The sequence below is a fragment of the Astatotilapia calliptera genome, chromosome 22 (assembly GCF_964374335.1).
Source record: "Astatotilapia calliptera chromosome 22, fAstCal68.1, whole genome shotgun sequence".
Classification (NCBI taxonomy): domain Eukaryota; kingdom Metazoa; phylum Chordata; class Actinopteri; order Cichliformes; family Cichlidae; genus Astatotilapia; species Astatotilapia calliptera.
The window spans coordinates 1,388,617-1,406,316 of NC_137442.1; the positions used below are offsets into that span (position 1 = coordinate 1,388,617).

Genomic DNA, 17,700 nt, shown 5'->3' on the forward strand with positions numbered 1-17,700 from the left:
TTTTATAGTCTGTGAACATGTTTCAATGTTAACATTTAAATGGGGACATTTTTATGTTGTCGCTGACTGGAAACAGATACTCGTTAAAACCAGCGCCTTACTCTGCAGACAGATCAACAAGCGTAAGGACTGACGACTCACAGAGGAGGCAAAGTGGTATCAGCTGGAAACTTGTGGTTTTAACCTGAGCTGCAGGAAGAACAAATACACATGGAAACCAAAGGATATTAATAACATGACAAGAAGCCATTTACACGTCACAACACGGAGTCCACTGAGTTCAGTGGAAGTGAGTATTTTTAAAGCTGTGTGTCAGAAACCACACTGATCAGTCACTCATTCAGATATTGATGAAGAAGCACTGGCAGCTAAAATCCTCTTCATCAGTTCTTCACTGAGAGCACCAGATCCATGAGGCTGGGCTCTACCACACCAGGTGAGACCCCAGGTGCAGGCTGTGTAAAGAGGCCACATAACAGCAGGCTGAAGGGTGTGTCTCGTCCTTTTACTGTGTCTGCTGTAACTGAGTGGATGTCTTGTTGTTGTGACGCAGTGTGAAGATGAGTTCCAAGACTCAGGGCTGCTGTGGTGGGGGCACCTGCTCACCCCCTCCCTCAGAACAACACATCACTCACGTAGGCATCTCGATGGAGGGTTGTGGGCTTCGTAGGTCACAGTCGGTAGGGCCATTCACGTAGCCGTGCTGGCTGTAATGCGGCGACCTGGCCCTCTTTTTAATTACACTTTACTCATGATCTGCTTTTATGAGGCTTACAGTGCTGGTGCTGAAGAACAGAGCAGAGTGTAAAGATGTCTGAACTTTAGGAGCAGGGATCCACCTGCCTCAGGCGAGCGTCTGGAGGAGCCTAACCTCAAAGATGAAGATCTGCATAGTTACATATATCCAAATCCCTCTGAAAAACAAACACTTATGATTTAACCAACAACGCTTTTATTTATTTAATCCAGGTAAAAAGTCTCATTGACTTCTCTGTTCTCAGAGGCCGGGTCTCTGTTGGCATTCTCATTAGAATTACTTTGAGTAAACCTCCCAAACATGTAATCACCAATAATGGTTCATAAAAACATTCATTTGATGTCATTTAACATGATTAAAAAAGTCGCTCTGATGATGAATTCCACTGTAGAAACAGGCTCTAAAAACAATTTCATGACATTTTATTGCCTTAATTTCCTAAATGAATGTATTTACAGTCTTACAGCACACACACATCTGTACTGTCAACATGTTAAAAACATCAGAGCAACATTTCACCTGATGACAGCGTTCAGGACTGTTTGCTTTTTTTGTATTCATGTTTTCAGATTGTATTACGACTAACAGTAACACACACAGCTTTTCACAATAATTCAGAATAATCTCGACATATGCATGTTACATGTTCCCATGAACATCTGTGCTGTGCAGACTGTTCCTGACGGCAGGACATTCAGGTGAAGCTACACCGGTCCGGCCTGCTTCTTGGGTTTCTCCAGTAAGACATACGTGTTGTTGACGGGCTGTGAAGAACCTGTGGATCATAAACATCATCAGTCTGAGTGGGTTGTGTGTAACAAACACACCTGTGCAGGTTTGGCGTGTTCACCATGAGTTTGTGTAAAATGAGGTGCTGAGTGGCAGCTCAGGTGTTACCGGTCGTGTTTCCAGTCCGTGGCAGCTCAGCGATGGTGTCGTATGTGGCATCACTGTGGTTTGATCCTCCTGTTAAAATGTTTATCAAATAGTCTTCATCAGATCCAAGTAACAGTCCAGTTTTAAGCTGTTACACACAACAAATCAACATTTTCAGCTTTAGAAGACACCAGATCCAAAAGTTTGATCACACAAAATAATTTTGGGTTATCCAAAAATAACTCATGTGTGGCTCTTTTAGTACCCGTCCAAATCAGAAGCAAGAATTAAAGTTACCTTTATTATTTCCAGCATGGAAAGTGGAAGCAGTCAAGGAATGTGGAAAATCTGTAAATGAAATATTTTGATTAGATGCAGCATGAAGGTGGAAGGAGATGAAGTGTCAGCAGAAGGTTTGCTTAGATCATGTGACTGTGAAGGCTCAGTGCAGCACAGGTGTTACTGGTGTCGTTTCCAGTCTGTGGCAGCTCAGCGATGGTGTCGTATGTGGCATCACTGTGGTTTGATCCTCCTGTCAACAACAAGTCTCAGTAAGAGTTTGCATCATTTTTACTTGTGTTCATATTCACAGTGTTCAGTGACATGATGAGTAAAAAGAATTTGTGTGTGGACTTAGCCAAAAAATACGTGTGAAACTCTGCACTCAAGTTTCAAGTTACAAGTACGAATTTTGACCCTGTTTTTCTTCCTTTCATCTGATTGGCCAATGTCATGTCAATCACAAATGTAACTATCCAATCAGAGAACAGATGGGTTTGGCTGTCGGAGCGGCGCTTTTTTGAACTGCAGGTCCTTCAAACTGTCACAGCTGCTTCACTCTCACCATTTATAAGATGAAGTTCTGCTCCAGCTGGTATCTCATCATAGACGTGGAGCTGTTCGTCAGTCCCTGCAGACAGATCAGAGTCAGCTCCTGCTTTAAAGTTTAAAACACGCTGCCTGTGATGACGTCTAGCTGTGACAGCATTATTAACAATCTTTTAGCTGTTAGACCTCCTCGACGTGTAGAGCCCCAAGAGAGCGCTCAGATCCTCTAACCAACTGCTCTTAGTGCAACAAAGGCCCCGACGAAAGACTAGAGGTGACCGAGCTTTTGCAATTGCCGCACCCAAACTCTGGAATAATCTTCCTGTCGATGTCCGCATGTCAGATTCCATTCAATCGTTTAAATCACGCTTAAAAACTCACCTGTTCCATCGAGCTTCTGAAACAAATTAGTTTGGACTTCCAGCTGGTCTGCATCTGTGCCGTGTAACTGTAACTATAACTGCTTTTAATGGTTTTTAACTGTTTTTGTTGCCTTTGTTGTAATCTGCTTTGCTACCTTGTGTTTGATGGACACTGTCCTTTTTAAATGTGCTATAATAAAAAATATTGATTGATTGATTGATTGGTTTAGCTAATGACACTGATCTAGAATTTGATAAACCTGCTCTTATCTTAAAAGTACCAAAACACAGTGTGACTGCAGCTGTGAGCAAATGCTTTACTTTGACAGGCTGATGAACAGAAGAGGACACATGTCACACAGATGTCAGCATTTACAGCAGCGCCTCTGCTCATAATTGTACGTGTGGACTGAAAAAGCCTTTTCTGGTCCTGTAATCTATGCTGTTCCAACGGTGGATGTTCATGATATTCAATAACCCTGTGAGCTAAAAGCCCAGGCTTCACTCTGCTCTAAAACACTCTTATTCACAGGAGGCTGACCAGTAAGAACGGCTTGTTTCACACAGAGCATGAAGTGAGCAGCTGCAGACGGGCAGTCATCTGAAACTACTCAGTCCAGGAATCCAGCAGTCTGAGGGGGCACCGCTAAACTGTGATGTGTCCTGACCTGTTACCTACAGGTCAGGACACAAGTGAGGCTGAGATTAAACTTTCTAAAAATCTAATTTATGAGATTAAATAAATTGTGTGAATGGAATCAAGGCAGAGCTGAAAAGAAGCAGGAAAATAGAAAAAACAAGGAACACCAAGAAAAGAAAAGCATCAAAACTGAGTCACATTTTAAAGTTTTACAGAGTGTCGAGTGTTGGAGGCAGACTGCTCCAAAGTGCAGAACCACCACAGCAAAGGCCCAGTCTCCTCTGCTTCGACCAGCATCAGAGATGTGTTAGGACAGAGGTGTTACGTCAGGACAGGCAAATCTAAGAACAGACATGAATGAAAAAACAAACCAAAGCGATCTCTCCTCTCAGAGCTCCTTGGTTTGTACATACATCCTTTGAATTACTGCCATCTTGTGGCCACAGTTGGCTACTGTCACTAAAAGCTGCACTTATTTCAGACTCGTAGCAAAGTGTGTCAGAGGGCGTCTGTCTGTCCTGCTCACACTGAATGAAGCTGGCGAGCTGAGAGGCTGCAGCTTCTTCCTGTGTGCACATTTACATTGCGTTTAAACTGCTGTGACTTTAACAGTAAACTGATGGGAGAGCAGCATGAGAGGCAAGCTGCTGCTTCACTGTTCTGAGGTCAGTTACTACCTGCACCAGCTAGCATTAGCTGATTGCTGTGTGTAATGTAGGGCCTTAAACAGAATATAAAGTATTTAAGATGTACTTAATATTCTGGGGTAATAAAGTAGGTATTTATTCAACTGTGGCAGTACTTAGATTTTACAATTCTTCAGCCAGGAAGGAGTGCAGTATGTTTTAATCTTATTGAATTTATCTTGTTAAATAGGTGAATAGTGGAGGAGGATCCTTTGTTTGCATGTGTAATTGGGGTTGGGGTGGTGGGGGGCATCGCTTCTGCTTGCCTGTCTGTAAAAGTCGATCCTAAAACGTACTGGAAGCCATAACGGGGGAAGTATGGTCTCGTTTACGTGTGCCTGTCAGACGTCGAGCTTCTTCTTTCTGAATAAGTTACAGAAGACAAAGCAGAGCCCGGCTGATGCCATTTGTTATTACATGAATCTCATTCCATAGCAGACCAGCTGGGATGCAGCACCCAGCGGGTGCAGACAACACTGTGGTGGGAAGCTGCCGTGAATGTCATAGAAGTTGGTAACAGAGGTCAGATACAACCTGAATCCACTGGTGGAGAGGTTCAAAGGAGATCCTGAATAAAACCGAAGACAGTCCATCGAAGAAGGAACGAGGAACAGCTGTTAGGAAGTCACTACATAGTTTTTAAACCTCACTGATACGTCTCCTGTGACCTTTCTGATTTCTTCAAAAGAACCGAGTGAAGGAAGCTAAACTGGACCACAGCAGATATGTGAGAATGATGCGACTAACATGTCTAAACCAATGAATAAGTCATGTAAACCACAGATTCTGGTCATGTTTCTCTTTACTCACCTCGTCTGCTGGACCTGCATCTCCACATGAAGCAGGCAGTGATGAGGATGAAGATGGAGAGAAGAAGAAGACCAGTTCCTATCAGGAAACTCTGCACTGGAAAAGCTGGACAAGGTCAGAGTGATGAACACGGATCATGCATCACATACATGGACTCTCTGTAATATTTAATATATAAACACATCAGACCTCACTCTAAAGGTCATTTATGCTACAGGCCAGAAGAGATGAACATGTTTACATTTAAATCTGTTCAACTGCACTCGTTAGATTCTTTGATGCAATCATACCTGATGGAGCATCGGGGGGTGATGCAGGTGTTACTGATGCTGTATGAGTTGTAGCAGTAGGTGTTGTTGTTGTTTTTGTTGTCTTATTATCTTAAGTACAGAAAAAAGAAAATATAGATACATAAAAAATAACAGCTTAAAAATCAACGATTGAACTTTAAATGTACGAGTTGGTTAAAAACAAACTCCACATACAAACAAAGTAAAAAACTGAACTGAAGAATTTCACATAACATCTTGTGATTTGTGAACAATGATTGGATGCTGTCTGACTGATGCTGATTAATGTCACGCGGTGAAGCTGACATGTTTTAACTTTGTGTTTTTAAGCATTTGTGCATGAGTTGCTGTGTTTCATCGTTTTTAATCTTTAATAATGTCCAGTGTTTTATTCGTACAGTTTCATTGCATGCTTTTATTGTGTATATTGTTGACGTGTTGCCGGAAGACTTCCAGGCATGCCAGTTATAAGACTGTGACCAATCAGGGTTCGCCCTTGGCCACCGTAGGCCAATAAGAGGACCTGGCGGGGCAGATGAAGGGGGCTAGAGGTAGAGCATGAGAGACTGCAGCAGCGACATGGCGGGATAGCCGGTGGTCGGCGACTGTTGCAGAGAGCGGCAGAAAACAGAGGAAACTCTACAAAAACATTTCTGTGTTACTTTTGGGTTCATGTGTCTCACCTCTGTCAGATCTCTGTCCTTTGGTCACATTCAGATAAGCAGCTGGTTCTCCATCACAGTAGTACAGTCCAGAGTCAGCAGGCTCAGCTTCTCTTATACGTAATGTTGTGTCGTCCGTGGAAACAGAAATCCTTCCTTCATTTATTTCTCCAGAGTCTCGTCTCCACGTGGGAACAGCTGATCCTCCAACATCATGAGAACAGTTCAGAGTGATGCTGCTCCTCTCTGCAACACTCACTATTGTTGTTCCTGTGAAGAATTAATGACATTTATCATTAAAGTGATTCTTTCCAACGTGCTGATTGGTTTAAAGGTGGACGTCAACAGGAAAGAGGAGGACAGGGAGCACAGAGAGGGCTGCAGCCGACAGCGTTCATTGTTTTCACTGTTTCACTTCATCCATTTCTATTTATCTGTTTCCATCAAACTGGAGCTCAGGCAGCAACAACAGCACAGACAGACACGAGTCCACACAGTATATCTGCGCACTGCCCTCTGGTGGCAGCACACAGCTACTACAGGCTGTGTGAAGCTGGCCCGAGCCGCCACTTCAAACAGGAACTCTGCGCTCTGATGATACCGGTTATCTCTGCTGGCGTTTTAGGTTTTTGATGTCAAAGCAAAGACAGAATGACATCGTCAACATAAAGTCGGTCACTGCACAAAAACCCAAAAATGCTTCAGTGTGATCGTATCAGCTGAAGTTCAGATACACTGGTTTGAGTTTACAGAGAGCAGAGATAAGACTTTTATTATTATGTAGCTGCTCACTGGTTACTGCAGCATGTGAGGTTACACATGAAGAACATTACAGTTATTACTTTATAGAAACTCATCGACAGTAACAGGAAGCACATGTGACAAAACAAAGCTGCAACTAAAGTTAAAAACACGTCTGAAATGCAGCTTTTCATTCTCACTGAATTTGTTTGAGTCAGTTATTGTTTTTTTATGGAAGACGCGTGATTTTTAAACAGGTCAACTGTTAAAATGTTTGATGTTACCTGATGGGATCACTGTCAGCTCCACAGCTGCTTCATGGTCACAGAAGTATCTGCCAGAGTCTGAGGGAGCAGCTCTGAGGACGATCAGAACCCCGTCAGCCTGTGAACTGTATCGTTTCTGTGGATCATTGATGTGTTTTTTGTCTCCGTCTCCAACAGTGAGTATGTCAGCTCTGCTTCCTCCACTCTCTCTGCTCCACCTCACTCCACCCTCCACAGAGTGAGGACAGGGCAGAGTGACCTGCGTCCCCTCCTTAACTCCTTCATGGGTCAAACCTGCAAAAACAAACAGTTTTCAGAATCACATAAACCTTCAGACGCTGTGGATACACGGTAACATCACACGGTAACATCACACGTCTAGACTGACATTAACTGGAGCGTTCCTTAATGCTTTGATCCCAAAGTTTCATGAAGTTAAACTTTGTTACATGATCAGTGAAGGAAGAATTTCAAAGCTGCCAATCATCCAAGATTCATATACAGAACTAAAAATCACCAACCAGGCCGATATCTGACAGAGTAACAGCACAAGCATGATTTCTGTCCACTGTGGTCAGACTGTCTGTAATAATGAAGCTTCTTTGAAGGATGTGAGGCTGGAAATGGAGCGGCACCGACATGTCACTCAGCTGTTTTAGTACTGATGTTTCATGATCGCAGCTTCAATCAGGAAACACTAATTTCCTGATTGGAGGTTGAACTGTCGTATGAAGCACTCAGTCTTTTCTAACGTTTTATAGTCCGAACAAAATGGCTTCGTTCATCTGTAAAATAACTGAGGGATAATTTTATGACAGATTTACAGTCAGTGAGATAAAAATTGTGATGCGTCGCACACTTTGAGCTGCGGTCACACCTTTATCCAAGCACACAGTCTCACACTGAACTTCACAGCTTTTATTATCTGAGTCTCATATGTAAACTATAAATATGTAAATGTGAATAGAGTGAAAGAGTCTCACCTGCAGCGACATTAGAGCCCAGAGTGCAGGCCAACAGGAAGCAGAAGATGTTCACCTTCATCCTCACACAGTGCGAAGTGTCTGAACAGTTCCTGTGTGATCTGAGAACAGGAACTGAACACGTCTGTTCTTCCTCCTGCTGCTCGTAACCACACAGCTTTACAAACACAAACTTGTTTGTGGGTAAGAGGTAACAGATGCTCCTTTTATAGTCTATGAACATGTTTCAATGTTAACATTTAAATGGGGACATTTTTATGTTGTCGTTGACTGGAAACAGATACTCGTTAAAACCAGCGCCTTAAATCATTATGGACCCAAATCACAGACTGTATATAAAAGATGGGGAAGTTTGAAGAAGCCCTTGTGGTTTCAAACTCTTTAAAACCGCATTATTTATATCAGCCACCAGGGGGCGACTCCTGTGAAGCGTATGGGGATCCCAGTAAACGCTCTACACATAACTTTAGTGTTTCTATGAATAACTTTTAATCCAATTCAGTTTATATGGAACCAATTCAGAACAACTGCTTCAGCAGGCTTCGTAAAAGAAAGACGCAGAGAAAACTTCAAGCATCAGATTCAAGTCTGTTTCATTTGTGATGAAGCAGCTACGCTCCATCATGTGACTGACAAGCATTTAGTCAACGTGACTGCAGCGTAGCTTGATTGCACCTATCACAGTAGAAGCAGCCATGTCCATCATTCATATACAGTCTATGTGACTCTGGACACAAGCTAGAGGAAACGGTAAATGTACCAGAGTAAATGCACACACACACACACACACACACACACACACACACACACACACACACACACACACACACACAGCAGGAACATTAATATGCACGAATGTTTGCTTCCACTTCCTGCTGACGATGGACCTGATAACTATTCTTTCTTCAACACGAGCAGCAGCTCATCAGAAACTCTGTCTCTAGACTCCACAGTCCTGACGTCCTGCTTCTTTAATGTTTGAACGCGATATGACTTTGCGTTTATAGCGCCTCCATTTCCTCCCGTGTCCCACCGTACTTCCTGTTTTATTTTGTTAGTTTCCTGCAGTGCATTCTCATCTTCATGCTGCTTTGTCAGATGCATGTCACAATTATGCTAATTGTTTGGTGCTCGTGGATCAGCAGCCGCTGTGAGATAACTGCTTCAGTTTATAGACACACTGTGTAAAGCCTGGCACGCATGCCTGTGCACGCCCACAGTGGGTAGCTGTGGGTGAGCCGTAGGGCCGTGTGTGAGCAAACCCCCGAACGCGCCCTCACAGGGTCGACAGCAAGTACCCTAGCTTTTGCAAGCTCCACATTAGTTTTACTCTGCAGGACCCCGTCATCGTCTCTGGCTCACCCACAGTGGGTTTGCTGAGAGGAAACACATATAACACAAAGGGTTTTTGTAGAAGAGTACATGTTTGACTCCCCTGGTTTGAGTGTGCAAGGAAACAGAAGTCCCTTTCTGCTAATATCAAGAAGCACAATTGGTGTAAAAATCTGCCAAATCGACTGTGTGGTGACGCCCTTATGTGGGAGTGGCTAAAAGTAAAAAAACAAACAAAAACAGGCCCACAGTGGGCAAGATTCAAGATTCTTAATTTGCCACATGCATAAGTACAACATGCAGTGAAATGTCTCCTGACACGCTCCTCGACTGTGCAAAAGGGGAGGGAAGGGTCTGGCGTTATTTTCGTGCCACTATTCTGAGCGCACGTAAAAAAAGTTTGCAGGTGCAAGTGTTGCATTTTGAGGAGAAATTTATTTTGAGCAGAGAAAAGCTGAATCTGAGTGAACAAAATTCATTGCTGCGTGCACCTGTTCGGTTTCCCAGTGTGTGAGGTGGCTCTTACAAACTGGGAAAACACCTGTTGTGTGACAGGAAGTTGTGGCAGGACTTTTATTTTGAAAATCGACGTGAGTTTACGGTGAACTGCTTCTGGGATGCTTCTGGCCAGCAGTGCTCTGAGTTGGTGTGATCGGCCCTTGCTTCTTTCTGATTGGCTGGCCCACCTCATTGTTCCCGTTCAGCCTGCTGTGTGTTTGCGTTCCCGTCTCTTCCCGAATGCTCTGTGCAACATCATGACTCAGTCTATGTTTGTGTGAAGGCAGTGACTGATTTACCTGCTAACTGTTAACAAATTCACATTTTTAAACCACAGTCTTGTACTTTATTTCGTTGTACATGTGCAATGACAATAAAGGCCTCTTCTATTCTGTTCTATTCAGAGGAAGTTGCAGAAAAACACATATGTGTGGATTCTGTTCATAGACTATAGCTCCGCCTTCAACACCATCATACCATCCAGACTTGTCATGAAACTCTGTGACCTGAACATCGGCTCCTCCCTGTGCAGCTGGATCCTGGACTTCCTGACAGCCAGACCTCGGGTGGTTCGCATCGGCAGCATCACCTCATCCACACTCAGCACAGGTGCCCCCCATGGATGTGTGCTCAGCCCCCTGCTGTACACCCTGTTCACACACGACTGTACAGCAACACACAGCTCCAACACCATCATCCAATTTGCAGATGACACCACCATCATCAGCTGCATTTCTGATGGAGATGAGACGGCATACAGGGCAGAGGTGAGAGCCCCGACATCACGGCGCCGCGACAACAACCTGCTGCTCAACGTCAGCAAAACCAGGAGCTCATCGTGGATTACAGCAGACTGCAGAGAGGAGGCCACACCCCCATCCACATCGAAGGAGCAGAGGTGGAGAGAGTCAGCTGCTTCAGAGGCATCAACATCAGCGAGGATCTGAGCTGGTCACAACATGTTGGTGTGATCACAAGAGCAGCAAGACAGCGGCTCTTCTTCCTGCGGCGCCTGAGAAGATTCAGCATGAACCCCAGAATTATTATTTTTTAAAATATAATAAGAACTTCTGTCGATGCACCATTGATGCAGCTGTAATACTCTGGACTGCAAAGCTCTGCAGAGGGTGGTGAGGTCAGCACAGCATCACCAGGACTGAACGTGCAGCCATGCAGCATCTCTGCAGACAGCGCTGCATGAGGACGACGCAGGCGGCTCAGGAGCATCCAGACCCGCACTACCACACACAGGGACAGTTTTTACCCACAAGCCATCAGGCTTTTGAACTGCTGACATTCGATACACACCATTACAAACTACTGGACTCTACACACTGTCATTTTAAACAATGCCACTTTAAAGCCTCACTGCACAGTTTTTGCACAAACTGTAAATATTAAACTATTAATATTTTAATACTTTCAGGCTTTTTTATTTTAATATTATTATTTTCTTTAACACACCTGTATACTTCCTATATGTCCGTGTAAAGTTGGGGAACACAAGTGTAAGAATTTCATTGCGGGCAGTGTTTGTCACAGCTGGCGCAGCAGTGGTCTGGTGTGTGGGAAAAAGGACTCGCATGCAGTTACAGAGATGCGATGGAGATTTATTATAAATGACAGAACACAAAGTGGCAAAAACAGAACTTAATAATAATCCAAACTGGGAGAAACTAAACTATAGAACAGCAAACCTGAACACGAAGGGAGGACAGCAGGGAGAGCACACAGTGGATTCACAGACAGTAACGAGCACACCCATACACACAGAGGGACACTGGGAAATCACACACAGGTGGGAGACACAGCTGGACCTGATTAACCTGACGAGACAGAGGAACACTAACACCAGTGACCACCAGAGGGAGCACCAGCCCAGAATCCCAGAACGGTGGAAACCCAAAGAAAACACACAATAAGAGGCTGTAATGTTTGTGTCTCACTCTCGCCGCCCATGTCACCTGTACTTGTGCCTGCATAATGACGTGAAGAAATATTTATAAGAATTATTGTTCAAAAAATATATTTAATATGAAGGCAACAGGAAGTGTTACAGGCATCGCCCTAAAGCCTGATGGGCAGTGTAGTCTGTGCTGCAGGGAGGATGGACCCGTGATGTGTCTGTGAGTGAGGGAGAAAAAGGAAAAGTAGGAGCTGTCACTGAGCAGAAACGGGAGCTGGAAGCATGTAAATATAATAATAACCACTGCAGCCTGACGAGCCCAGCTGTGAGTAAGCTGTTAAGACTCGACTGTACACCGTGTTCCTGTTTCCTCTGAAACAATAAGTCCTGTTGCAGCAGCCTTTCAACGCCTCTCTCTGTCTCTGCTAGCAAAGTGACCCAGACAACAAAGTAAAGCTAGTTTTCAGCTACGAGCCGACACGAACCCGACGTATTAGCCAGAGGTCCCTTTACTACGCTTCGGAGCCGCGGACCTGTTTTATATACGCGTGGAATAGTTTTCTACATGAGATCGCTGCAAAAAGTGCAGCCTTACCTAATGTCCACCTACTGTTACTCATTTATATTAAGATTTGAATCTAGCTGGTGTTGGTGTGGAGAGTAGCCTTCAGTAATAGTAATAAATCACATTCATGTAGCTGTAAAAAGCATGATCATATATTAAGTAATCCAAAGTATTCAGAATGTAATCTGTAATCTGTAGTGGGATACATTTTAACAGTAACCTTCCCATCACTGATTACAGGTACGTGTTGCTACACCGTTTTCTGTCATTGACAATGAAACTTGAAACAGTTTGCAGACGTCCGTGTGCACGATGGTGTTTCACAGCTACACTTCAAACTTCTTTCTCTCTGATGTGTGAACTATAAATAGAACGAGCTGGTTTGTGCTCTTTGCTGTGTGTTTTTGTGTTATTCCCTCTGACACTGATACTTGTTTGCACTGGTTAAAGGTCAGTGTGTATTAGGAGGACGCCTACAGCGTGAAACACAAACACGTTGCCACCAGAAGCACAGAAAGCATGAATTCCTGCTCTTATAGCTCCACTTAAACACTGCCATTCTGCTGCAGCAGCATCATTTGCATATGGCAGAAAGGCCTATGATGCTTTCAGTTGTTCTTTAGATGCAAAGAAAAACAGAAAGTTGTATCTGCCAGCAGCCTGAGCCGACAGCAACATGGTTGTAGAAGAAGAGGTTTCAGAATATGAGGATCACATTTCTGAATTTTCAGTCTGACAGTGACTTTGAAGAAGAGGATGAGGCTGAGCGCCATTTAGTAACAAAACAAAGACGAGTACCCCATCTGCTGCCAGCTCCAGGACCAGAACAAGCCCACCAGACAGCAAGTGAAGAAATATGGATGTCAATAACTGGTGAAACTGAATGGTCTTCTTGCCCAAGAAATGAGCCACCCTGCAGAGCTGCAAATGTGATAAGGGTGCAACCAGGACCAACACGGTCATGTGCAGGACATCAAGTTTTCATTTGAGCTTTTCATCCCAGATTCCATCCAGAAAATTATTCTGGATTTCAGTAATTTAGAAGGAAGGTGTGTTTTTGGAGAGTAGTGGAAGCAGATGGACCAAATTCATCTACAGGCCTACTTTGGGGTTCTTATCCTCGCAGGAGTTTTCAGGTCCAAAGGGGAATCCACAGAATCCCCGTGGGATGCAGAACTTTTCCGTGCATCAGTGTCTCTGGAAAACTTCCACAAAATTTCCAGGATTATCTGTTTTTAACCGAGACGACAGACCAGCTCGACAGCAGAGAGACAAGCTAGCTGCCATCAGGACAGTGTGGGATAGTCGATGCACCACCTCCCCTGTTTCACAACCCTGGGCCTAATGTCACCATTGATGAGCAGCTGATCCCATCTAGTTGTGAAACACGTTGCTTCATGTGTAAATGTGTTGTCTTTCCACTCACTCCACTTGATTATAACTGATTTTATTTTTTTATAACATTTTATATATAAAAAAAAAAGAAACGAGAAGCACATTAATTCATAAATGCGATCTAACAAAGGCAAAGGGAAGAAATAACCGTGTTTGCTGTTCATATGTCTTGTTATTGGGATGAAGTAAACATCTGTTGAGTAATTTAACACAAAATTGTTTGATAGTGTTAGTTTGGAAAGCCAAACCTCTGGCGGGTCCACCAGACTCATGAACACTGGCTGAGTAACAAAAATACGAACACCACACGAGGGTTAAAATATAAAATTATTCAAACTGCATTTGTTGTTATTTTGAGGGAAATTACTGCTGAGTCACACGATGACACATTGTTGACACATTAACCACTCGACGGTTTTACTTTGGCGCCCTCCGGCGGTCATGTGGCATTAAAACCTTGTTGTGCAGCTGATACAGATGATTGGTTACTGCAGGATGGAACTATCCAATAGGGAGGCCTGTGTGATGTTCAAAGTATATCTATGGTGGTTTTCTACCTGCTGTGAGCTGTGAGCTGAAAACATTTATCATATTTATCTGAGCATCGGACTCTCAGGGTGGAGCGCTGATTTGGGGATGCAGTGTGTGAGTGAGAGCTACACAGCGCTGTATGAAACATTAATCACAGACTGACATTATTGTTTAATAAAAGGATTTATCTGATCCTCAAAATCTGTAAAACACAAATGTTTTGTTCAGTTTTGAACTCCAAAAATCCAACAAAAGTGAAGTGACGTTCCCATCAGAGCGTTCTTAATGCTTACAGTCTCAGAGGGAATGTTAAATATTGTTTTTGCTGCAGCAACACATATAATATTAACAGAAACACAGGATACTTTCAAATATACATTCATAAAAGTCTTAAATATATGGATGTGAGGCTGTAAAGTTATATTTGACTGAACGTCTGACCGATGGAGACAGTTTCCTTCACTTCTGTCGAGTTGTTGCTCACTCCTCTCTCTTTGCCACCTGATGGTGTCACCGTCAGCTCTGCAGCCAGCTCATTGTTACAGAAGTACTTTCCAGTCTCTGAGCGAGTGGCCTTGAAAACGTAGAGCGATTTATCTGCCAATGAGCTGAAGCGTTTGTGTGGGTCAGGAACGAGTCTGATGTCTCTGTCACCATCAACTACCAGCAGGTCAACCCTCCGTCCTTCGCTCTCTCTGCTCCACGTCACTTTACCCTCCACTGAGCCAGGACAGGGCAGAGCGATGGACTCCTTCTGTTGGATCACTCTCTGGATTATTCCTGTGAGACACAGCATGACATTAAATTATTACAGATGGAATTTGTAGCAATAATTCAATAGGAAAGTCCTGTTTACCTGGTGATGTTTAAGCAAGGACAACATTCATTTTGCTCTCAAAACTGAATTTTTTAAAATCTTAAATTATGAAGCAACCTGATTATGAATGGACTCAACGGTGATCCGTCCGTTTTTTCTGCTTAGGCCGGGTCGCGGGGGGCCAAGCAGAGAAGCCCAGGCCTCCCTCTCCTCAGCCACCTGCTTTCCCAGGAAAACACTAAGGCCAGCCGAGAGACATGATCTCTCCAGCGTATCCGGGTCTGCCCCAGGGCCTCCTCCCAGTTGGACAACACCTCACCCAGGAGGCGCCCACGAGGCATCCTTGTCAGATGCCCGAATGGGCTCCTTTTAATGTGGAGGAGCAGCAGCTCTACTCCTCACCCTATCTCTAAGGCAGAGGCCAGCCACACTCTGGAGGAAGCTCATTTCCGCTGCTCGTATCTGCGATCTTGTTCTTTTGGTCACTACCCCACAGCTCGTGACCATAAGTGAGAATAAGGATGTAGTACTTTCCTTTCTGGCACCTCAGCATAGACTTCCCCAGGAAAGCTGAGGAGTGTGATCTCCCTATAGTTGGAGCACACTTTCTTAAAGATGGGAACCATCACCCTGGTCTGCCAATCCAAAGGCACTGCCCCTGATCTCCACACATGCCAGCCAAGCGACCCCACCACATCCAGAGCCTTCAGGAATCAGGATGAATCTCATCCAGCCAGAGGCCCTGCCAGGAGCCGTCCTCGTCCCCAAACTCTGCTTCCTCTACAGAAGACGTGTCCGTGGGATTAAGGATTCCTTACACCACCTGACAATATCCCCAGTCGCAGTCAGCAGCACTCCCACCGCACTGTAAACAGTGCTGGTAGAGCACCGTCCCCCCCTCCCGGGTCGCCTGTCAGAATCTCTTGGAGGCAGTCTGAAAGCGTCTCCGAGCCTCTCTACTGGCCTCTCACCTTCACACTTTCTCAAATGATTTTCTTTTCTATTCTGACAGAAGTGCCCAAACATGCTGTGTCCATCAGTCCTGAAAATTAAACAATATTTTCTTTAAAAATGCAGTCAACCCTGACCATTTCAGTTCTGCATGTGTGGTGTGAGGACTGAAACACAGCCCAGCTTAACAGGCAAAGTTGCAAACTGACATCCGTCTGAGGTGGGCTTTAGGTTTAGTTGTTGAATATCCTTCGTAGTACAGTCCACCCTGCAGCTGCACCAATCCAACATATCATTCAATATCTGCAACATGATGGACAATATGCAGAAACCACAGAACGACATTAAACACTAGTGCGCTGTCAGAAACCCTCGGTCTATATTCTGTGTTTTTCAATTCATAATCATCACAAAGGATAGATACGCTTTCAGGCTTCATCCATGGGAGGTTTGTGAAGCTCCAAGGGACCAAAATTCAAATATCTAATTATAATTTACACCATACAGGTGTCAAAGAAATGGTGAGCCTTTATGAATGAAGTTATGTGACAACTGCCAACGTTTACGTGTGTGTGTGTGTGTGTGTGGCTTGTAAAAGTATGAACAGCTCCTTACCTGCATTGCAGCCCAGAACGAAAACTAACAGGCAGCTGAAGACTTTCACCCTCATCCTGGCACAGAAGCACATGAAGCACCGAGACTAGAAATGACCGCTCGCTGCATCGCTCTGAGCTTTAAATACTCTGCTGTGTCCTCACACAAGAAGCCACAAAGTCTAAATGTCTTTTTATGGTCATAACAACTCATCTGCCTTCACGTCACTGTGTGAACACGTCACTGCCGGTAAACTCTGTAGGTTGGGCTGGAAGGTGGAAGGTGCTTTCCAACATTAGATCAGCTGTTAATAGTTTAGAGTCAGTGTGGTCAAACGTACAATATGACATTTCACAATGTGCTTATATTTTCCACTGTGCATTTATTCTGAGATCTTACTTCTCAGAATGTTTGTGGTTGAAATCTTCAGTCAGCTGTGACACAGATGATCTACGCTGAAAGGAAGAAAAGTGGGAAGGAAAAACTCCCATTGAACAGGAAGAAACCTCCATCAGAACCAAGCTCAGGGAGGGGCGGGGCCATCTGCTGAGACTGGTTCTGCTGAGACTGGTTGGGGTGAGGGGAGGAGCAAAGTAAAATAAGTAACATTTTATTATATACACCTTTCAAGATAAAATCAAAGTGCTTCACAGAAGCTAGAACATAAAACAACATCAACCAAAGGCAAGTTTAAAAAGATGGGTTTTTAACAGTTTTTAACAGAACTGCCAGAGTCTACAGATCTCACATTCAGTGGAAGAGCTCCAGAGTCTGGGAGCCACAAAAACCAAATTCATGGGCTGCATCCTCCTGAGGCCGCATTTGTAGACCGATTACGTCACAGCGACGCGCCGAAGGCTGTCCAGATTCGTAGACTCCTCCGAATGCAGCCGACAAATGTGTCCTTCATTTCCCCGAATTTGAAGGATGGGTCGGATGGTTTAAAAGGACAAATACTTTCTAAAATAGAAAGACAATGATTATTTAAAAGATCTGTTAATAAATCAACCTCGTCAGAGACAGGCAACACCAAATGTAAAACATCCGAAAATTTAGCAGCAGTAGAGGAATTTAAAATGCGAGAATTAAGTAGATGTCGAAGAGGAGACGGATGGAAGGACGGTTTAAAAATAACAGAATGATGGTCCGAGATAAAAATGTCCTCAGAACTAATGAAGTCAGTGGTTCAGCCTAAAGAAAAAACGAGGTC

The 17,700-nt window shown here is 44.0% G+C and overlaps 2 protein-coding genes across 2 annotated transcripts; both read right to left on the reverse strand.

Moving 5' to 3' along the window:
- Positions 1–935: 935 nt before the first annotated feature.
- LOC113015046 (uncharacterized) lies at positions 936–8,124 on the reverse strand. The gene is made up of 10 exons (XM_080296472.1): positions 7,902–8,124; positions 6,937–7,212; positions 5,933–6,181; positions 5,250–5,339; positions 4,960–5,064; positions 2,478–2,543; positions 2,088–2,165; positions 1,931–1,981; positions 1,655–1,723; positions 936–1,532 (listed from the first exon to the last, which is right to left on the reverse strand). The coding sequence occupies exons 1-10, from the start codon at positions 8,122–8,124 to the stop codon at positions 1,462–1,464; spliced, it is 1,278 nt and encodes a 425-aa protein (XP_080152598.1). The 3' UTR covers positions 936–1,461.
- A 6,174-nt stretch (positions 8,125–14,298) lies between these two features.
- LOC145423814 (uncharacterized) lies at positions 14,299–16,665 on the reverse strand. The gene is made up of 2 exons (XM_080296693.1): positions 16,512–16,665; positions 14,299–14,908 (listed from the first exon to the last, which is right to left on the reverse strand). Exons 1-2 carry the CDS (start codon positions 16,582–16,584, stop codon positions 14,547–14,549), a joined length of 435 nt encoding a protein of 144 aa, XP_080152819.1. The 5' UTR covers positions 16,585–16,665; the 3' UTR covers positions 14,299–14,546.
- Between the last annotated feature and the right edge of the window lie 1,035 nt (positions 16,666–17,700).

What these genes read in the sequence shown, in the direction of transcription:
- LOC113015046 (XM_080296472.1), bottom strand. Translation starts at nt 8,124, where the DNA reads ATGTTCATAGACTATAAAAGGAGCATCTGTTACCTCTTACCCACAAAC. An exon ending in AGAACTTCATCTTATAAATG is followed by an intron (nt 2,166 to 2,477) that starts GTGAGAGTGAAG and finishes TGTTGTTGACAG; the next exon opens with GAGGATCAAACCACAGTGAT. An exon ending in CCATGCTGGAAATAATAAAG is followed by an intron (nt 1,724 to 1,930) that starts GTAACTTTAATT and finishes ACATTTTAACAG; the next exon opens with GAGGATCAAACCACAGTGAT.
- LOC145423814 (XM_080296693.1), bottom strand. Translation starts at nt 16,584, where the DNA reads ATGTGCTTCTGTGCCAGGATGAGGGTGAAAGTCTTCAGCTGCCTGTTA. An exon ending in CGTTCTGGGCTGCAATGCAG is followed by an intron (nt 14,909 to 16,511) that starts GTAAGGAGCTGT and finishes TGTGTCTCACAG; the next exon opens with GAATAATCCAGAGAGTGATC.